The 22252-nt window shown below is 40.1% G+C and overlaps 1 protein-coding gene across 1 annotated transcript in view; it reads right to left on the reverse strand.

The window, feature by feature from the left end:
* Nucleotides 1-453: 453 nt before the first annotated feature.
* Nucleotides 454-22252, reverse strand: part of SLC26A5 (solute carrier family 26 member 5) — a 38504-nt gene continuing 16705 nt past the window's right edge. Inside the window, exons 4-20 of the mRNA XM_075024801.1 lie at nucleotides 21986-22125; nucleotides 18631-18741; nucleotides 17901-18082; nucleotides 17207-17371; nucleotides 14414-14566; nucleotides 13082-13164; nucleotides 12840-12987; nucleotides 10968-11081; nucleotides 10582-10659; nucleotides 9024-9119; nucleotides 8142-8248; nucleotides 6883-6952; nucleotides 5323-5415; nucleotides 4261-4383; nucleotides 3168-3380; nucleotides 2868-2922; nucleotides 454-2312 (exon numbers count right to left, since the gene is read on the reverse strand). Coding sequence (XP_074880902.1) covers nucleotides 2170-2312; nucleotides 2868-2922; nucleotides 3168-3380; nucleotides 4261-4383; nucleotides 5323-5415; nucleotides 6883-6952; nucleotides 8142-8248; nucleotides 9024-9119; nucleotides 10582-10659; nucleotides 10968-11081; nucleotides 12840-12987; nucleotides 13082-13164; nucleotides 14414-14566; nucleotides 17207-17371; nucleotides 17901-18082; nucleotides 18631-18741; nucleotides 21986-22125 — 2074 coding nt within the window. The 3' untranslated portion in view covers nucleotides 454-2169. The remainder of the gene's footprint in view (nucleotides 2313-2867; nucleotides 2923-3167; nucleotides 3381-4260; nucleotides 4384-5322; nucleotides 5416-6882; nucleotides 6953-8141; nucleotides 8249-9023; nucleotides 9120-10581; nucleotides 10660-10967; nucleotides 11082-12839; nucleotides 12988-13081; nucleotides 13165-14413; nucleotides 14567-17206; nucleotides 17372-17900; nucleotides 18083-18630; nucleotides 18742-21985; nucleotides 22126-22252) is intronic.

Below are 22252 nucleotides of genomic sequence, written 5' to 3' on the forward strand. Positions count from 1 at the left end.
TGTCATTTACTTTTCAGTAGGTGACTTAGGCTGGTGAGAAGCAAGCAGTGCTTCAGCTGGTGGCAGCAAAGCACTGGACAAGGCTGGCCAAAAGCTGCCAGATTTCATTTTACTGGATGAGTTACCAGTAGTGCTGGTGGTACCCAGGAACAGGTGGCAGAGTGCTAGTGCCGCAGAGGCTGGGATCTAGGACTTTCTTGGGCAAAGGTTTTCAGTCCAGCGTTTCACCAGCTCCCCAGAGGATGGGCAGTGCAGCACTAATTGTATCACGCTGAGGCCTGGCCTGGAGAGGGCTTCATGCGGGCGGGGGAGCCCGGGGGGTGAGGAGCAGGAACCTGAGCAGCAGGGAGGAGCTGCATGGAGGTGGTGACCCCATAGCAACAGACACTTGGATCCGGAGACCTTGACTCACCCCATGTGCAGAGTCTCGCCAAGACAGAGTGGAAAATTTTGACAAGTCATGATTATCACTTTATTTTAGAAGTTGATAGGATTTTGACGTGAACTGAAGAGACTACATAGTTAAAAACTGAAGCTGCGACAAGCTGAAAAGTAGAAAAATATAATGTATGTAGATACAAAGGCTTGTTAAACTAGTTAACATTATAAAATGTACCAAAAGTTGTTTATTTAAACACGCACAGTGTGTTAACATGCATTCAATTCATCTTTTGAACTCCAGCTAAGTGGTAATTTCTGATGCAGAAAGCCTCCTATCCCTATTGGCAGGGGAGTCTGATGAAATAAAACATCTTCCCCAAGTGCCCCTGGTGCTTGGGAAACTTGGTTTACCTGAAGCAAGCCCTAATCGCAACACAGCTTGAAGCAAAATACAAGTATTAAGTTCTGCATTCAGAAGAGAGAAAGTAGTTTGAATTCCCTTATGCACAGGACCTTTGATTTGAGGATGCTAAATGAAATGTCACTGACACTCCCCTCTTCCCCTGTGCTGTCAAAAATAACCTACAGAGAAACAAACACTTTTAGGTTCCTACCTCTGCTCAGATTCATAGCGATTGTTGTTAGGGAAACACAGGCATTGAAGATTTCTTTCTTTTTCTTGAGTTACTTTTCCATGTTTTTCATCTCCCACCTGAAGTTAAGCGGTACCACAGCAGCCAGGTTGTGAAAACCATAGAAAAAAACTCCACACTACTGTTTCTTTTAAAAAAACCAGACACTTAACACTTTTGATTTCTATTGAAATCTATTTCTCAAAGCACTTAAAAGCTGAGGCAGAAGCAGCACTGCTGGTAGGAAGATACCTCAGGCAACAGAAAAGCTTTGGGTTTGATTTTTTTTTTTTTTTTTGCCCACTGAGACATTAGACCTTGTCTATGTTTTTATTCTAGCTTAAGAGACTGCATAGAGGGCATCAGTTCTTAATTTAGTTTTAATAGGCTTCACTCCTGCCTCCTGACAAACCAGTTTTGTCTTCAAACTTTGAAGGTAAAATAATCTTAGCTTAAAATCAACTGTATTCTTTTCTAGAAAGCACAACTAGGTTTTGGCAGTGGAAGTACCATATTGATAATGTAATAATTAAACAATGAGTTTCTAATTTGAACTTCAAGTGAAAATGGTCAGGCAATGAAGAGTAGTTGAGAAAGGTTAGATATTTAAAAAAAATAACTGTACCATCCAGGTTTAAAAAGAGTAGCAGCTAAATGCTACCAGTGTGAATTCATTAATCCAGCCGGCAGATTATTATAATTTATATGAATCTGTTGTATGCAGATGTTGACATCAGGCTTTAAAAGTCATCTAAGAAAGTTCTTTAAAGACACTGGTACAGTGCATTGCAATTGCAGAAACAGTAATTTCCTGCAATATCCCACCTCGTAGTGAGTTAAAGTGCCCATTTTCTCAACAGTAATAGGAATGTCACCTTGTCTATCAGATTCTGATTGTAGCAGAATACACTGAATTTTCTTGTCTTGCATAATTTTGTGTTTGTATGTTGTTGGGAGGCTACACCCTGACTGGAAGAAAAAAATCAAGAGCATGAAGGCTTCCAATTCCTTATCCACTCTTCCTGCAGAAAATAAGCACCACCCTATACCCGTAGATACAAATAGCCTTAGGCTCTCTTTAAAGTGTGCAAATTAAATATTCAGTAAGAGTCTCCATCAGCATAAATCTGGCTTCCATTCTGCTCGATGCCACTCTTCAGAGGTTAAAATCCGTCTGTGAAGCAGACCTGTCTTTCACTTGGCAAGCAAGGACAGCATCATGAATGCTGTGAAACAGCAACTCTCTTGTTACAGTGTTATCAAAAAAATTCAGTCTTGTCAGCTCAGTCATTACAGGGCCTACAACATAAAAACAAACATGGCATCAGTGCATAAACTAAAGTACAAAGATGGAAGACAATGCTATCTCAGGAAGATGACAACAAGTTCTCTTACTTGTTATTACTTAAAACATTTACAGTAGCCAGGTGGATCACATGCTACTTCTACCCCAAATGGGTAATTCTCTTATCCAGACATACACAGAGGCCTGTTCTTGGCAGAAGATGCTACAATTCCAAATATCAGAAAGTTGGAACATTGCAGGCTTTTCCTCCTTATTACATTATTACAACAATTCCAAGGTGCAAAGTTCAGTGTGGCATTTACAGTTCACCAGCTGGAATAAATGGGAGCAGGATCTAGTCCTCGCAGAACTCATTATGTCAGTGCTCTACTTTCACTAAAGTGAAGGCTCTAATGCATATATGCTTTTCCTCAAATCCAATTTTATGTGAAGTAGGTGCTGATAGTACTGAGGCACCTGGCAGCAGAAAATTCAGGGTCAGAGGGAAAGAGATAAAACACAATCTCTTGCATAAAGCTCACCAAAAAAAAAAAAAAATCTCAACTCACCACTACAGCTGGCAATACAGACACAGACACCAACTTCTTTGTATTCTTTTATAATCTGCAACAGAGTTAAGCCAAAGTTAAACACAGATCTAACATTGTATACATCGCAGTTTTGGAAGATGTAAGCCAATTACCATGACAGCTGCACAGTCCATGTTCCCCAGTATTCAGCTAGAACTACAGAATTAAAACCATGATTAGGTGAGATACTGGATTCTATTTGAGCTGGCATTTATGTTCCCTGTTAAGTATCTCACAAGTTTTCCATGGGTTTTTCTGGGGAAAAAAAGCCCTACTTACTGATTTTAATGTTTTTGCTCCAACTGAATCCACAAAATTCACCGGGGTGAAATCCAGAATTAAAGAGTGGATGTTTGTTTTAGGCTCCACAAACTGTTCATGCTCATCAGGAGACACGTCTTGTACACTAGCATCTGCAGATGCAAATTTTCCATTTACAGGTAACTCATCATTTGCTATCTCATGTTTTACACTTGCTTCCATGTCGTTAGTCTGGGAGAGAAGATAAATAAAGCTTAATGACAGCCAGTGCTTTTTCAGTGTAGATCCCCTTCCTCCCCATACTCATCTGTTCTTTCAGTCTTTAAAAGCTGTACAGCTCCTAACCATTACAGAAACTGGCTTTACATCCACACGTACTTCCATATCTTACACATATCAAGGTTTATTCTCTTATGCCCAGCCTTTCTACAGTCACATGCAAGCAGCTTAAAGCTGTTTTCTTAGGAGTGAATTACCCATTTCCTTCAAGCACTGACACCTGTTCATATGTTTTTACTCCATTTCCTTGCCTTATCACTGCTGATCCTGCCAAGGCCTATATATCCAAAAGAAGCAACGGCAATCGTACTCTTAATTTAGGCCTTTGGTTGGTTTCCGATGGTAAAAAGCACACACCAGCTCCCAACAGGGGGTTGAATTTAAACACGCACAAAAGCACAAGCATGTTTCAAACAACCCTTCTCAATGTACCTGCCTCACTTAACCATGCCAGGATCAGCAGTGCGGATGGCACCTTTTTATTACATGGGCTGCTAATTTGAATTCATTTTATTATATCCTATTTCTGCATGATCATTCCAAGTGTGTGGGGAGAGGCAGAGGTAGGGTCCCTCCAATTTCTGCTGAGACAGCATGACAGTGTGGAAAGGCTCTGCTCCGCTGTGTGTTACCTGAATGTAATAAGGTTCAACACAATTATCCAATCCAGCCGTGGACCCTTACGCTGTTCCCCCAGTAGCCTATCCACACTGCACAGTGCTTGCTCCCTAAGCCTGTCTACCTGAGTTGCACCCTGCACCTTGTATAAACAAGAATGATAACACCAGAAAGCAGCAGCATGTTAGCTGATAAAGCAGAGGTAAATATTTACCGAAGAATTCACTAGTTTCAATACAGCTTTCTTTCTGAGTTCATTTGCCGCCTTTATTTCCCTGGCATGCCTCTTCTGGGCTTTTCTCCTTGCTGCTAATATGGCACAAGGATCCACTCCAGTCTGTCATGAAAAGAAAGCACAATCAGAGGAGATCCAGCTTGTTAGGATGACATTGCATTATCAATTAGTGCTGAATTCATCGCTGTCATAAATTTAAAACACAAGCCTGCATTGTTCAGCTTCCCTTGGTGGGGGTGAGAACAGTATAAAGTAAGAAGGAATAATCTTGGCAAGCACAGTGTTAACAAGATGAGGAAGAGATGCATCACATTCTTTTCTTGAAATCAGAGCGCACCATGTTTCAACCGAGTGCTGATTCGAGTGCAGAGAGCAAAGGCGAGAGAAGTGCATTTGGACATAAATTGCCAACACCTCTTGCTTTGTGAAGACAAGTACCACCCACCTGTTTTGTATAAGACTCATCATGGGAGCTACAGAAAAATTTTTCAGAAGTTAGTAAGGGTGCAATTGCTACCAGGTCAGGTAGTTCTGCCCTTAGCTAGTTCTCTTATTGCCATTCCCACCCAGTCAAACGCTGGTTAGACAGGAGGTGAGGCATACTCTGTATGCAGGTAATTTGTTGCTCTTGAGAGGCATTGAATGCCTACAGTATTCCATGGTCTTGCACCCCAGTAAAGTTTGTCACCCACAAAAGAAGCTTTTACTCCCAGACATTTTGGTTTTGGTTCAGCAACTACTTATTTCCTTCTAAAAAAAATAAATGTGTTTGACCAGTTTGTGCTCTGCAACCACCAGACGTTCCATTCACAAGCAGTTAGTATTAAGCTACTCTCTGTCCACTTATTCCCTCCCACCATGTTGTTGCTTCCTAAGATGATTTGCAGTTGGCTGGAGAGTCACCCTCTCATGTTTTACTGATCACCAGGCTGAGAAACACTGTGCTAAGGGGCTACACTAAAGGAGCTGAAAGTTGAGCATGTTTCAGAAGCCAGTTTGAATTTTCAAGACACAAGTCATTGAAGAATTTGGTTTACTCACCTTTTTCTTCAGCGCACTTGTATATGACTCACTATTGGCAAAATACAGTGATGCATTAGCTTGAAATATTTTTATTCCAGGATATTCTTTAACCTAAGGAAAAGAATATTGGATGTGCACAGTTAAGTATTACCTGCACTAGAAGAAAAGCACCTGTGTGATCACAAGACACATAAACATGCAGCAGCCCAAGAGCCAACTCTGAATGGCTATCAGCATGTGTCAAATAAAGGTTGGCACTGTCGTGAGCAAAGCCAATCAGGTCAGAACCTCCCCCTTTCCTGGTGTAATACTGCACACAATCCATGCTATGTAACATTTCTCCTTTTTTATAACAATGAAATGTACAGACATAAAAAGGAATTAAATGTTTGCAGTTCTCTGATGTTGCTATCTGCAGCTGGTATTACCATGAGGAAATCCTGCAGATCTAGGAATGCTGCCTTTTAGCCTCCCTTTATACAGGCATAATGACTTATTTCTCTGTTTCTCTCTGTCCTTTTTTTTCTTGTCTCCTCAGGTACCAAAAAAAGAGCCTTTCAAATCTTTGTTTTTAAACAGACCTTCAGATAGGCCTCAATATCACTTTTTTCCTCTACTTTAAATGAGTCATCTCTAAACAGGCTGCACTCTGACATTTTACATGCAAATAGCCTGGCCAGCAGCTGAGATCCAGCCTGCCATATGCTGCCAAACCCATCTTTATACAGGAGGAGGAATGCTAACTGCATTCAGTGTAACAAAAACGGAGTCTCCTCTTCTTTGCATACAGCTATAAACATGCCCACATATATTTTTGCTTAGTATCATATTCAAAGTGGAACTGCTGGTGAGAAAATGTTTTCAGATTACAGAATCATCTTTTCCCATAGGTTTTTACAGACTGGTTCTGTAGTAAAGGGGGATGTAGCCTTCATAGCAGCATCTCTGAGAACATGGCAGAGAGTGCAGAAAATTGTAGTTGCTGTTTGTGAATAAATACAGAATGTTGACATCCATTATATTGATAAAATTTACTGCTTTTACCAACTTTTGGTTGAACAAAATGGCATTTATAAGAAGCTAAGTGCATGCCAAGCAATTGTGCCATTAATCATGCATATTTAATGAGCAGGGGATGGGTGGAGGCAGGGAGATACTGTTTTAAACAGTTCGTGCAATTCTGAAGAACATATCAGTTTGGATCCTGGGTTCCATGGATTTCATGCAATACTGCCACAAAAGTAAAGAAGGTGGCCTTGTACACACTTGTGTACATAGCAGGTTTAGCAGTGGTATTCCTATAAGCCTTACCATTTTGTACAAGCTAGTACAATGGAACTAGTATAAAGGTTACTTTTGATCACCTCCTGGTCAAACATATATACAGTACAAAAAGCTAGCATTTTCAACAAAAAAGCTTTTGCTACCAAAATAAAATTTATTTTCTTTCCCTTCAGCGCAGGTGAATGCTAGGCAGACAGCACTATATGTGCAGTATGGTAGGGCTAAGCAGAAAATTGCCACAGTCGTCTTTGCTCACTACATAAAACTCTTCAGTGCAGAAGAATACACTCCTACCTCTTCGTACTCTTCCACATCACAGTAGATGTCAGTACCAGGAATCTGACCAAGGGTTCTGTATTGAGGCCTAGAGAGAAACAGAAGCAACTGTTTCAGTATTATCACTTATAAAATGGAAAAGTGAGTGTTCAATACAGATTGAAACTTATTTTAAATGGTCATTCTGCAGTGCCTGTCTTGTACAGGCTTATCTAAATGTGGGCAAATGCAGTGGGCAGTTTACGGAAGGAACAGAATAAAGGGGCCAGTTGGTGACTAGACAAGTTTGCTTCTGTCAGTGCAAAAACAATTTATAAACTTAGCACTGTAATGTTATCATTTTCTGAAAAACATAGGCCAAAGCATGCAAAGGTACAGGGCAAATTCTCTTCGGCATGAACTGGTGCAACTCCATTGACTATCTTGCAAATATGGAAACTCATACTGGCAGAATACATGCTGCAATTTCAAAGAGCCACTCTGCTCCCAGGACAACACCCGAAGAGATAAGTATTCCCAACTCACAAGCAGTGTGACAGCAAAGTACATTACTGATCTGTTTGCAAGAACAAAGCAATACAGAGATGGCAGAAAAATACTCTTATTTATGCAGAGCAGAAATCTCAGAATTTGGTATCATTCCGGTGCAGACTGAAACCTAGACTTTTATACATTTTCCACCTAGATGTCCCAGACCTTGAGCCTAGAAGCCTCACATGACAGTCCTACCCACACATGCAAGAAATCATTTCGCTGTAGACCTGGAAAGCTTCACAGTAAAAGCTTTGTCACTTTGAATGGGGAGAGAAGTGATTTGAAAAACTAGAAGGGCAAGCACAATTTTTTGATAAATTAGAACTTTCTTATAAAATGTTCATCTACTGATAACCTGATGCAACTTCTGCTTGACTGTGACAGTTAGTGCACACAGAATGTAATCATTTACTGAAACTGTCATCAAGCAGATCTGAAGTTCTAAACTCTAGGCATTAAAAAAAGTAAACAAGAAGATTAACCAATATAAGAAATCGAAAATCTTCTGTTTATCTTTGAAATGGCAAGTTCATACCCTCTAGAAATTTTGTTCTCAGAAAAATAAAATGTGAACCCTGGATCAGAGCCACAGGGCATGACCTATATTATGAAGCAGATTCTATACTGCATGCAGTTGAAGAGGGTGGAAAGGTCTTCTGCTTATTTGTACCGCTTAAACAAACAAAACCACATAGAAGATCAGCAAATACTAATTTTGAAGAAGAAATCAGAAGAAATCTGACCTTTGTGTTCTGTAAATAACGGTTATCATTGCAAATGCTACTGCAGTAAGCAAACCATAGTCTAGTCCCAGGAAAAGAGAAGCCACAAAAGCTACCATCCAGATGGCCTAAAACAAAGAAAAGGTCTGAATTATTATGCATATTCTTCTGTTAACAGCAAAAACAATAGCATAATTCAACCTCAAAACCTACATAGCACTTCTGTTCAGGAATAGGCTATAACGTAATCCAACATGATAGCAGACTGTAATTGCCTTAACCTTTCAGAAGGGCATAAAAGCTCAAGGTCCACTAACATAACATCTGACAAACTGTCACATATTAATTAATGCCTTAAGTCCTGTTCTCCAAGGAATCTTGTGTTACCACCAGACTCCAAATACCTTAGGATGAAAACAATATTCAAGGCCTGCAACTAGCTCTCACTTCCACCAGCCAGTTAATCCAGGAGAAAAATGCTACCACAATGTTCCCTCCGATACTCTTAGTTCTGGCCCACTCCAGCCAGGTTTTTGCTTTGTCTTAAAAGATGGCAAATACCTTCACGTAGTTTTCTTTGTTAACTCTGTTTTTCAAATTCTTCTCAGACATTCCCACAGTCTCCAGTGCAGTTCCTATAGCAACACTGAAAAGCTTTGCTTTTACTGCAACCAAACTACTTCTGACCTGAGTTAAAGGTTGTTGAACAACAACAAAAAACATTCTTGACTGCAACAGATCACCCTCCTAGGGTACTTACAGCTCCATGTCTTATGTTCATCTGCAATGCAACACCAATTTGTAACTCCTTGATAAGTTTCTACCCTGTTTTGGGGGTTAGGAAGAAGAGAAGCCACGAATTTAATACAGTAAAATATAGGCACTGAGCTGTGCATTACTCACCAGCTCAATCTTACTGGTTCTCCAGAAGTGTGCGACATCTCCAAACTGTTTAAACATTCCTTTCAGGTTCACCATGACAATTGCAGCTAGCACTGTCTAAGAACATTAGACAAATGCAATTTTCAGAAGCAAAATAAACCCAATGCCAAATAAGAACTTCAAAGCATCACAGATAACTCTATTTCTGTGCTTTGTACAACTGATAAATCTACTGAGCCGATGTTCAATTTAAAAAAACCAACTTTTCAAGTAGTTCAGTGGAGATATGCTTTTACTGCAGCTGCAGAAATGGCAAGCTGGTCAGTACAGTTTGATTTACTCTTTCCTGTCAAGAGAAATCACATATTCCTGAGCTCCATGCTGCTGCAATTATAGTGCCTGTAGTAGCTAGACTATAATCTCAAATTCAAGTTTCTCTACAATATATTGCAACAATTCCTGCAACAGTCATATAGATGTAACCCAAGGTATGTCTCCTATAAAAAGAAACAGGAATTGCATATCATCCTATGCATGTCACCAGAAACAAACTTTTTTTAAAGTCAGAATATATTTATTCACGTAAATATATTTTTATACAAATAAGTAAAACTGCAGCAAAACCAACTCATTATGCTGAGCCATCACCCAGCCTCAACCCTTTCCTAGCTAAGCTATTACTTTCTTTTAAATTTTTAACCTCTTCCCAGAATTCCTATGCTGCAATCAAATGCAGCCAGCAGGACTAAGGACGTGATTGTTCCCCTTTACTCGGCACTGGTGAGGCCACACCTCAAATACCATGTTCAGTTTTGGGCCCCTCACTGCAAGAAAGACATTGAGGTGCTGGAGCGTGTCCAGAGAAGGGCAATGAAGCTGGTGAAGGGTCTGGAGCACAAGTGTTACGAGGAGCAGCTGAGGGAACTGGGGTTGTTTAGCCTGGAGAAAAGGAGACTGAGGGGAGACCTTATCGCTCTCTACAACTACCTGAAAGGAGGTTGTACTGATGTGGGTGTTGGTCTCTTCTCCCAAGTAACAAGCGACAGTACGAGAGGAAGTGGCCTCAAGTTGCGCCAGGGGAGGTTTAGATTGGATATTAGGAAAAAATTCTCCACCAAAAGGGTTGTCAAGCATTGGAACAGGCTGCTCAGGGAGGTAGTTGAGTCATCATCCCTGGAGGTATTTAAAAGACGCGTAGATGTGGTGCTTAGGGACATGGTTTAGTGGTGGACTTGGCAGTGTTAGGTTAACGGTTGGACTTGACGATCTTAAGGGTCTTTTCCAACCTAAATGATTCTAAAGGGGAGTTGTTTGAAGTTATCATTTTTATGTTCTAAAGACAGAGTCCAGAATGTCCAATATTAAAAACAACAACAAAAAATATGCTGGATCCTTCAAAATTCAAAATGTTATTCATTTCTAGTCTAACTTATAGCAAAAATGCATACAAAATTTAAAGGTTTCTGGATCAAGGCCTAACTGTGTTGCTTACTAATCATCCCACAATCTCTCTTTTAAGCAATACTCACTGGCCTCTGTTCACCGACAAAGCAATGCCTAAGAGGCAAAACTCCCTTACCTGTGGAAGTGGTTCAAAGAGGTATCCAATAGCCACAATTACCAACAGAACCATAATTGAAGAGAGAGCACCTGCAATCTGAACAAAAGAAGCCAGAATTGATTTATAAGTACCCCCAAAGGGCAGTATTACTGATTAGCTAACCCCTCTCGTGCTTGTCACAAGGCTGGTTGTTCAAGTGACTTTTGATCCCTCCCACTCAGTTCACCCCTTTTGGCTGTCGTGCAGCTTTCTATCCTGGCCCAATCTGGATTTGAAACATGGGAAACTCCAGTTATTCCTTCTGCCCCAGGCAGACAAATGTGGCAATCTAGTGAAGCTTCAGACTCTAGCTTTGGAGCTCCAAAAAGCAAACTTTGTTTGGCTCAAAATTTGGGTTTACATACCTGAGTTTTCCCACCAGTGCTTTCCTGAACAAGACTTCGAGACATGGAGCAAGTGATTGGAAAGCTTTGGAAAAATGACCCTACAGAGTTGCATATTCCCAAGGCAATAAGTTCCTGTGTTAAACAATAGAGCAAAACAAAAGGCAATTATACCTAGCAACTGTACAAAGCTGGAGCTATCAATACATATTAATAACTACATCTTATGTGCAGTGCTTTCTAGCAACCTTATTATAGAGAATAAACAACCTTATTGTAGCTTATACTTGTGGTTCTCATACATGTGCAAATTGATGGATGTTAAATCATCTTTTAAATAAAGTACCTCATGAAGTGCTGGAGACATTTCCCATCCTTGAATGTTACAGTAATGAGTCAGACTGAAAACTAAAATGAATGACAGCATTGCTTGTTTTAAGGATTTCTTCAGCTTGAGGATAACTTGGATTTTAACCCTGAATATACATGGAAAATAGTTTCTCATACAAACATTGTTCTTTGCTTCCCACCCTAAACTATCTGTTTAGTATTATCAGAACCAAGAGCAGCCTTGGCTGTGTTTCCATGGGAGGTAATCCATTGCTGTACATGAAAAAAACAATGTGTGTCCACTGCTTCATCAGGAAGATCCCACATGAGAACTGTTATTGTGAGCAAGGTCAGAGCTCCATCTACCTCAGTACTGTGTTTCTGATGCCTAGGAAGGTATTTGCTTGTAATAAGGCCTCCCCAGGTTACTCTGCATCCTGCTATTTGTAACTGAGATGATTTGAGTTACACGTTTTGAACAGTTCTCAATGAGTTTTTCTCTTTGCATTTGTACAATGCTTTTTTGATCCATTTAAACACTCAGCATGCACTGCATCCTGTCACAAGGAGTTCTATAGTTTAACATCCAGGTGAAGTAGCATCTGGCACCTCCTGAGGAAAAGATCTAGATGCTTATCTTAGGTCAGTGATGATTACTTTAACTAACATAAACAGAGCTGATTCCATTTATGCAGCTATGGACTTTTTCTCTCTTTGGGTAACAAAGAACAATGATGTGAAGGATGAGATTCATCTGACCAGATGTAAAACTCTGTAGGTTAAGGTCATTTAAACTCCATTTACTCTCAGAGGAAGACAGCCATTTTGAGAAGGTGGAACGGCTGATCTGTGCTGTGTCAGATGCTTGCTCTAGGACATGCGTTACAGCATATGAACTTTCTGGCTCCTGTGACACCACAACAATATCAAGTATCAAGTATCAACCAATAATCCAGCTGCAATACTGATTCTAAATTGCACAGGAAGGATAAGGTAGCTGAGGATGACATACCATTTTAGTTCTAGAGAGTCCCTAACCACAGCCTTTGTCACTCAAATCATGATAAGAATGCTAACTATGGATGGGGCCAATTGCTGCCCCAGAAAATGATGAGCTGCCTATTTGCAATGGGTGGGAATAAAAAGAAACTAAAAAACATAACTGAAATTTCTAAACCTTAGGTAATAGTTCTTTGACAATTAAGGCATTATCACATGGGAACTCTATGCTTTGCTCTATTACAGAAAGCAGAGATAAAGTAGCTGGCCATCAGGACAGTAGGCTAAGTAATTGCTGTTCCTACAATTAATATTCATGCATATGTCTAAGTCTAATAGAAGCAAGTTTTCCAAAAATGAAGCTAAAAGTGAAACTGGTTATTAAAACACAGCCAGAAGAAGAACTTAAAATAATTCCTGCATTTAAATGTGTAGGCTGTCAAAAACCTGACCTGATTTGTCTATGAAAGAAAAACTCATTTTTGTCCAATATCCCATTCTATGTTAATGATGTAACAAAGGTGCTACTGAGAATTTTCAACAAAGCAACCCCAATACTTTTACCTGATTCCCATCAATGGTGTAACCATGTTTAAGGGCAAAGATCTTGGCCATTGATACAGCCATTGAAAATCCAACTATTGCTATTGCTATTGCATCCACAAATATTGCTGGGATGAGCTGAATCTCGGGAACTGCTGGTGCACGTAACCTTGGAGATGAAATAAATGTTTACAAATTACTATAATAAAAGCTACATGCCATACAGAAAAGGTATAGTTTGAACAAGAATATATCATCCCTACCCTTGAGGAATATTCCCAACAACATCCACTCTGTATGACTCACTCAGATTCATTCCAGCTGACACTCCTGTGCCAATAATTACCTAAAAATCGACAAACACATTTGTAAACATCAGCTAGAAAGAGATAAAGCCACCTGAAGAACTAATAAGTTAGCTGATTATGAATAATATACACAAGGGTTTACATTTCTTTGTCAATCAATTTTCTAAGAGTTAGAGGATAAAGAAGCAGATAAAAAGGAGGAAGTATCACGATTTTCCCTCTATCAGGTTCAACCCTCACTGACTTTATAAAGTTTTCTTGGAAACAGTTAAATGGAACGTGCTATGGTATGATCTGAATCACCCAAATTCCCTTTGCCTGAGCCAAGCTCAGGCAGAATAGTGTATTGAGAAATTAAATGCAAGGACAAGCCAAGGATGTCTGCACTGCCTTATTTTCATGTGCATAACCTGCATGCTATCTGTGAACAGAACTGGTGCAACAGCAGTGAAAGGAACAGGTGTAAGATCACTTTGCTATTGCCTTACTATCAAACTATACCCTATTACACCACCTCCGCCATCTCTCAACAGCATCCCTTTTCTTTGTTCCTTCTATCTAGATTGTACCACACGTTCAGTTATTCCCTTTCTTGGGTCTGATTTTGTGCAGGTTGGTTGAGAGCTCTAGTTATCCAAGAACTCATTTTAAAATCCAACCACTTTTCAAGGTGAAAGGTTATCAGAGATGTGGGCTCTGTGTGTATTAAGATAGTCTGCTTTATGCATGTATTTTAGAGTAGTCATTTGAAAAAGAATCAATGCTGCAGTCATTTATCAGTCTGAGAAACAGAGAAAGGAAGGTTAAGTAGTAAATCCTACTGGTTCCTGCTCTTCTTTCTACCACTGCATTTTAAAAAGCAAGCAGGCCCCACAGAACCTCTGAAACAGGCATCTGTAAGCACCTTCCTTCAGGAGGGGGTTCCGAGCTCTTGGGCTCTGAGTGGGAAATGCCACTCGGAGGCACATCTTGCAAGAGAATCACTCAGGTGCCAAAACTCCAGGATAGAGTGGGTTTTACAACAAATCTCTACCTACCCATTGCCATAGGGGACTGTGGGTGTTTAACTGGGTTTTCAATTCTTCTTTGGAAGCTTATGCCTAAAACTTGGGCATGTCAGTCTCTAACCTTATAAGTATCCAAACCTTCAACTGGATCAAGCATCAAATGAATTATGTCCAACCGAAGTTATTCTAAAGCTCAATAAGACTTGATAGAAAATGAGACAGTTTCTACAGCTTTAGAACAGTTATATGATTTAGCTGTAGAATTTCACAACTGGCTTACCACAATGATCTCCATAGGAATAGGAACTGGGAGCTTCTTCTTAAACCGGAGATTGATTTCTTTTCCAATGAACAATAGAACAATGCACGTTAATCCAACAATCAATGCAGCAATATTGGTCGTTGTTATTTTTGAAAGCACAGCAGCTATGCTCTGTAACACAACAGAAGTATCATAATTATTCCTAAGAAAATATAATCTTCATGGAGATTTGCCATAAAAGAGTATATTATACACTGCTGTTCAGCTGTGTTTTCATTCTGCATTGATAACCACCATGAATCGGTGCCTCACCAAAATCCCCACTGTTCCCACAAAACACAGAAGTTCAGAGTATCTCAGTGAGGGAGATGCACTTGCAATCATTTACAATATCAGTGTCCCTCAAATGGGGCAAAAATTTGGAGAAAAATCCACCATGGGGAAAAAAGTCTAAACTACATCCCTTATCTTCAACATTTTCACACATATTTCATACTGGCAGCTACCTGAAAACAATAAATGCAAATTCCTTCTAATACCTTCAAATATTCTTTGGCAAGTCACATCTACTTAGAGCTGCATAAACCATTCTAAAATGATAAGGCTGCTGATACAACCACTGAGGTTACCATAGCAATATGATTAAATAACAGTAATCTTGCAACACCGCTGGACATTATTAACTGGTGATTATTCCAAATATCTTTTAGTTGAAAACACTATTATAAAAGGGTGTTAAAAGAAAGAAAGCTTGCTGGAACACGCAAGTTGCTACAGGGTAAATGATTTCCTTACCTATTACTCCTTGTTATTCCACTGCATTTAAAAAAAAAAAAAGACGACCTCTGGAGAGGTCTTTGAAAGAAGATGTACATAACCTTCTTTAGACATAAGGAAAATTACAGCAACTATCAGGATATTATACATTCAAGATGTCCTGGTAGTACATCTTGCATGTGTACCCTTCCTCCTATTTGTTTAGCAGTTAGTATGTCTGGTTTCCAGATTAGTGAACTAAAATTAGGAATTAATCATTAGTGCAGCCTTGTTTCCAAAAGGTTTGTAATATCTGCACAATATACAAGAAATATTCCCACAAAGTATTTTCTGTAGCCTCCATGTAGTCGAAATCCTGAAGCTTCGTTATTGCTGAGCCATCAATCTGCTCAAAAGCTTGGGTTTTCACAGATATCCGAGATCTTCCCTATTCTTCCTCTCAGGAGTTCTTGTCTGCAAAATCAGAGCATTGATTTTGTGATAACAACTTGGGGCTTCCTACACTGGCAGGCAAATCAGATTCAGATGCATTTCAACTCTGCGTGTTCATAACAGCAAGAAAAGTAATGTTCATACCAACTTAAAAGCTTTAGTTGTGATTTCAATTAGAAATGTCCCTTTAAACAAATAATTTGCTGCATGGGATCCATTACATTTTTTTCAGAGCCCAACTGTCAATTTTAAATTCAAATGAATTTAGAGCTTTTGGTTTTACTTAAGTCATACTAACCAAATCATAGCTTTACACTGCATGGCTTTTATTCCATCCTCTTGCATCACTATGTGTTAGACAGAAGGCAAGTGGAAGATTAAACTATGAGCTATGTCAAATACTGGATCCCTACATGCTCTGAACAATCAGTTTTAATGCTTAGGTTCTTCGATAAATAGCAATGCTTTACACTGAGTGTCCTTATTTCAAAACACTTTTTCCCACTACTCTAAAGAACAGGTACATTTATCATGCCACAGCACTTTGTGTCCAACCAGACTACAAAACAGCTTACAAACAGGAAATGAAGAATACGCCCATCAGGAACTGTGTGTGAAATTAAAAAAACACAGACTGGGCAAGGTTCTGAGAATAACATTTCCTAGCTTTGCAAAACATGTCTGGTCTACAGTGAAGCATTTCAGTAGCACATTTTTCCACTACGTACAAGAGACTTGCTTCAGTGAACATTATCTGCTCTTATTACAAAACTACATTAAGCAGAATCCTAAAATCTGCCCATCTCAGACCGTGCTGATCTATCAAGTCACACCCAAGCTGCATTTTAAGATGCTCATATATTGCTATGGCACTTAAAGACCTCATACCCAGTTTTGAATACTGCAGCATTATTCTACTTAGTGCCAAAATAATAATAAAAAAAAATAGGCAAAGGCTTAAGTACTAGATCCAGACAATGCAGAATTTGCATGTTTAGTAAATGTAGTGTTGTGGTTTAACCCCAGCCAGCAACTAAGCACCACACAGCCGCTCACTCACTCCCCCTCCCACCCCCCATCCAGTGGGATGGGGGAGAAAATTGGGAAAAAGAAGTAAAACTCGTGGGTTGAGATAAGAACGGTTTAATAGAACAGAAAAGAAGAAACTAATAATGATAACACTAATAAAATGACAACAGCAATAATAAAAGGATTGGAATGTACAAATGATGCGCAGGGCAATTGCTCACCACCCGCTGACCAACACCCAGCCAGTCCCCAAGCAGCGATTCCCCGCCCCCACTTCCCAGTTCCTATACTAAATGGGACGTCCCATGGTATGGAATACCCCGTTGGCCAGTTTGGGTCAGCTGCCCTGGCTGTGTCCTGTGCCAACTTCTTGTGCCCCTCCAGCTTTCTCGCTGGCTGGGCATGAGAAGCTGAAAAATCCTTGACTATAATCTAAACACTACTGAGCAACAACTGAAAACATCAGTGTTATCAACATTCTTCGAATACTGAACTCAAAACATAGCACCATACCAGCTACTAGGAAGACAGTTAACTCTATCCCAGCTGAAACCAGGACATGTAGTTACTCACATATACAACTGAGAGGGGTCCACTGTATCGGTTAGTCTTAATGCCAAGGAGATACTTTAACTGAGATGTAAAGACATGAACCGCAGCAGCAGTAGTAAATCCTCGCACCAGAGGCTCCGTTAGATAGATGGCTACAAATCCAAATCGAAGGAAACCTAAACATAACTAATGAAGAAGAGAAATATTATCTATGTGACTCCCACCGTAGCCTGAACATCAGCACTATATAGCAGACAGGCCACAGGTCACCTCTTCTAACCTCGATGCCCAAGCCAGATCAGGCAAACCTGAACTTGGCCTCTCTAAAGCCACAGTTCAGTAAGCAGCCATCAATGCACCAAATCTTCCATGCCACTGGCAGGTGCAATGTGGGATATGGGTAAATATAGGTGTTTGTATGCATTTATGGACAGATTAGAGAACATCAGGTTGAGTTTTTCTGATGGGATCGGAAAAAGTGAAAAGGGGGACGTCCCATTTTTCCCAGCCAAGCCAAGATGCCAAAGACTTGCCTCCAATGTATCCCTCCCCACTTCCGTTACGTGGCTGCCACGAAGCAGTCTGTGTTCTACACAGTGCAGTGCTGAAGCAAAAGTCTATTGACAGGGGATCCCCTGTGACCCAGCACGCCTTGGAACTGCAAGCCTAGCAGCAGCACCTGAACTGGCCCTTACAGCAAACTGCAAGCACATACCTGGATAATTCCTGAAAGAAAGGCGAGAGTCACAGCTACCTGTACCCTCTTGGTATCCCTAGCATGGTAATATTCAAAGGAATCTGTAGCATTAGTAGAATTATAGCCTACAGAAATAATTTCATCAGGCACTTGTCTCACAGCAACGCCGCCGACCATCATACTAATCACAGCAAAAGTGCCTGAAATAAGAAGGAAAGGAAAATAATTGGTTAAAATCCTGGCAGGTTTTTTTTTTAGGAGTCATTCTTATTAAGAGATAAATGGAATTAAACTATAATAGTTTTCTACTTAAATATTGTATTTTTTAGTCCCAAAATCTGCTCCAGTACTCAGCACCATTAAAGCAATTAGATGGTGAACATACACCTCTACGGTAAATAAACACCACCATTTTTTTCTATCCCAGTTTCTATTATGTAAATTAAAGATTCATCCCGACCACACAGACAGCTGACTGCAGTGATGAAATTATAGTTCAGGAGTTCACAGCACACATTTCTAGATCTAATCCAATAAAAGATGCTGTTCTGTTCCTTCTGAAGTAGGATGGGTAAATTAACAACAACAACAAAAATGCTAATGTTTGACACATTTCTGTTTCTCCTATTCTCTTAAATTTGAATTTATAGAAAACAACTACACTTTCTATTTATCCAATTTTATTTTTTACAACTTTATTAAACACACACGCACACACACAGACTTTCAGTTATCCGTACACATATACCTATTGATATGTGCTTGGAGGTTCCAAAAAAAGTATATAGAAAGACAGGATAAAATGAAGAATATAGGCCAAATACTGGGGGAACAGCTGCCAGCAAAGCATATGCTAAACCTAGAAAACAAGACACAAATGTGTATGTTAGGCAAACGACAGAAAGCATCTGAAGCAAAAGGATTTAAGCCCAGTAAAACTGAAATCACCTAATAGGAAATCTAGTGACTTATCACAGGTTTAAAAAACAAGAAGTCTTGCAAGGAATACTCTTTAATATGTATAATACTGTAGGGCAGTGCCTAGAAACCTGATGGTTTGAGTCAGGAAACCAGAAGTCTCTAATTACAGGCACTGCAGGTGTGTGAGTGGATGTTTTTGTGTACATCTGTGCACCGGTTTTGCCTTTGGGGCTGGAAGTACTTCTTAAAAGCCAATAAACACTTTTTGTTGCTTTTGTTTTCATCTGTCACAACATGTAAATAGAAACACCCAAAACCAGCAGAACATGTTTGATTTTTCTCCTCCTTTTCTCATCAGACATGATCTTCATGGTAATCTAGGACTGATTAAACGCTTCCCTCCTCCCTCACCCCAGAACGAGTGGGATGACATAACAGTTTACTTTTCCACAAAATATGCTCCAAAATGTAAAATAAGCAGAGAATCATTGCTTGCAATCTGTAAGGTCATAGAGCTTATACAGTCTGGTATTCTCCCCCAAAATGAAGTTCTTTTTTTCATTAAGCCCCGTCCAGTTCCACACGGTGGAATTGCGATCCACACCATTCCTATTTGTAGTGGGGGCTGGCAAGCACAGCAATGGAGCTGTGGGGGAACAGCTCTAAGGGACACCGGGGGGGAACACTTCCCACGGTGCTCCCTCTCTGCATGACTGAGCATATGCTTATCACAGGAGCAGGCTCACAAGCAAATTCTGGGCACCACGTGATATGGCGCATAACTGTCCTGAGCAGTTCCAGCAAAATCAATAGTTCTATATGGCTTGCGTTAATGAGAATTAGACACCAGAACTGAACAAATAGGCCTCGAGAAGAAAACGCTGTGTCCTGGCTTGGACTGGTTCTCCAATTCACTTTTGCGAGTGCAGACTCATGACACCTGAGGAAGCTGTGTGTTCTTACCACACTTGGGCAGAGTGGTCCAAGTTAGGACCGAAAAGCTCAACGGTCTAGTGCAAATTACAAAAGGAGGCAATGGTTCACCTGCCATGGAGAGCTACTGATAGTCAAAATCACCTCTCCCTATTAACTTATTTTTAAGTTGAGAGACAAAGCATCAAGTTACGACGAAAGAACAAAACCAGGAATGGATCTTCTGTGTCATCCAAGCACACTTGCGCAGTGTAATAGCTCACATGGCCTTGCTCATGCCCTAAGCAATGTCTGAGTCCTAACCAAGAATTCATATTCCTATCAGAACTGGACTGATGATATCATTTATTCTCCTGCAGCAATGAGCTTTTCATTAAGTACTTCTGAAACTCACACCACATATATTCTCTGCCCCAGGGGCTACCCCTCATGCCAAGAGTATCATTAGAACACACTGTACCATAACAGCCTGGCCTTTAACATGGTGATGAACTTAACAGTACAAACGACCAGAACTGAAAACCAGTGGTTTCAAAACTGGGAGGGTGGGTCTATGTGAAGCTCCTGATCTGAATACCCTTTTATTCCTTTTCCTTTTCATTTGTACTGGCATTTTTAAAGGCTGCGAGTGCCAAGGAAATAAAAAGATATTGACATGACAGGAGTTTTCACAGCTTAAACACCCTGGTCATTGTAGTTCTGTCTGGAATGATTCCCAGGCTTCTTTGAACTCATGGTTGCTTTAATTACATCCATTCCAGAAAAATAAAAGTTCAACTTTTCTCTTTTTAGAAAGGGAAAGATTAGGAGGAGTTCAAGGGCATGTCTGCAGTCACCGAAGGAAAGAATAATGTTTAGTTTAAAACAAAGTCACAAAATTAAGTATAAAGTTCACTGCTGACCACTTAAATTTTACTGTCCTTATCTGGTCATCACATAAACTGTGTTTCAGTATACAAGTGGTAATGTTTGTGTCTCGTATATGACAGATTTGCTTGACAGTTAACCACACTACTTATCAGTTTGAGATAAGCTGATGTTTATATTTGTGCAAGAAAAAATATCCGTAATTATAAAAAATAGCACAAAACTGGGAAGCTACAGAAATAAAACAGTCAACTGCACAGACTGAGTTAGAATATTCCATTGCTTTAATGGGTTACCAGCTATTAAAATCTAGGCTTCTTGGATTTATAGATTAATTCTACAGACCTGCCTCAGCCTAAAGTGGAACAAGTGAGGTAGAAATATGAAATAAGCCAAAACGCAAGTAAACTTATATATGCTTAATTACATTACCCTTAGCATGAGGACTCCTCTGGACTGTACTCTGCACAAATTCAAAAATTCCCTCTGCTCCAAGACCTCCTGGGGAAATCTACTGGGACTGTGGCAGCTGTCATGAAGCTGCCATTCCCAGAGCAGTGATGGCACCCCATAATGATACTGCTGTAAAAATGCTCTCACTTTCTAACCCCGTAGCAGTTCTGAAACTGCTGATAGTAAGGTGTCAGGCTGAACAAAAGATTGCACTGATCCAGTCACCAAGAGCTCAACAGAACAGTGAACACTGGCTTTCTCTTCGTCTTCCACAGACCCTGCTCCTGCTTCAGGGCCAGGCTCCACTTGGGGTGAAACTTCCACGTAATTTAATAGAAATTCCACAGATTTGCCGTCTTGTTATAGAAGATACTTTTGATTTCTTTCCACCATGTAAATCATTGCCCACTACTACGGTTCCAGCTTAAACTGGTGACTTCTAGCCCTAAGAGAAAAAGAGGGATCAGCCTCTGATTTCTTGCATGTTCTTCTCTGGTTGAATTCAGTTTGGTTACTTTGCAACAGCTGCTGTCCTGAAACATTATGTCTATATGTCCATTAGATGCTGCTACCCTCTGTAGGAAATTTGCTACAACTTGTCAGGATGACGAGATCAGAAAATAATTGGGTGCATTCAGCAAAGGTTTAGACATGCATTTAAACCGTGAAAAGTTGTTCTGTCACCAACCGCTGTTGGTATTGTTCAGAGAGGCAAGCTTCTTTCAGAGTTTGCTCCATATCACTGACTTGCAGTTTTAAGGGAATCATCATTATGGGCTGGTCCCCAGAATGCTGTACTGATCTTGACACACACACCTGAAATACGCATCCTATTCTCATGAGCACATGTTCAGGAATCCAAGCATTACCATAAAAGTGCACACAGAAAAAGCAAAGAGGAGGATAAATAAATCCAGAGAGATACTCACCCTGAGGAAGCTGCATAACCCCGGTACTTATACCTGAGATAATGTCTCCTAATAAGTATTCCTTCACTGGGTAACGGGGAAGCCATTTTAAAATTGGTAAGAAACTGTAAAGATGAGACTTGGCTTTCTTAGAAGAACAACTGAAAATACAAAGCAGAAATAAAAAGTTAGACACTAGCAAGGGACAAACGGGTCGAAAAAATTGTCCTTCATCCCTGTGCAGGGAAACAGCTCCATTAAAGGCAGGCTCAGACCCCTGATGACAGT

The sequence above is a fragment of the Buteo buteo genome, chromosome 4 (genome assembly GCF_964188355.1).
Source record: "Buteo buteo chromosome 4, bButBut1.hap1.1, whole genome shotgun sequence".
Taxonomy (NCBI): domain Eukaryota; kingdom Metazoa; phylum Chordata; class Aves; order Accipitriformes; family Accipitridae; genus Buteo; species Buteo buteo.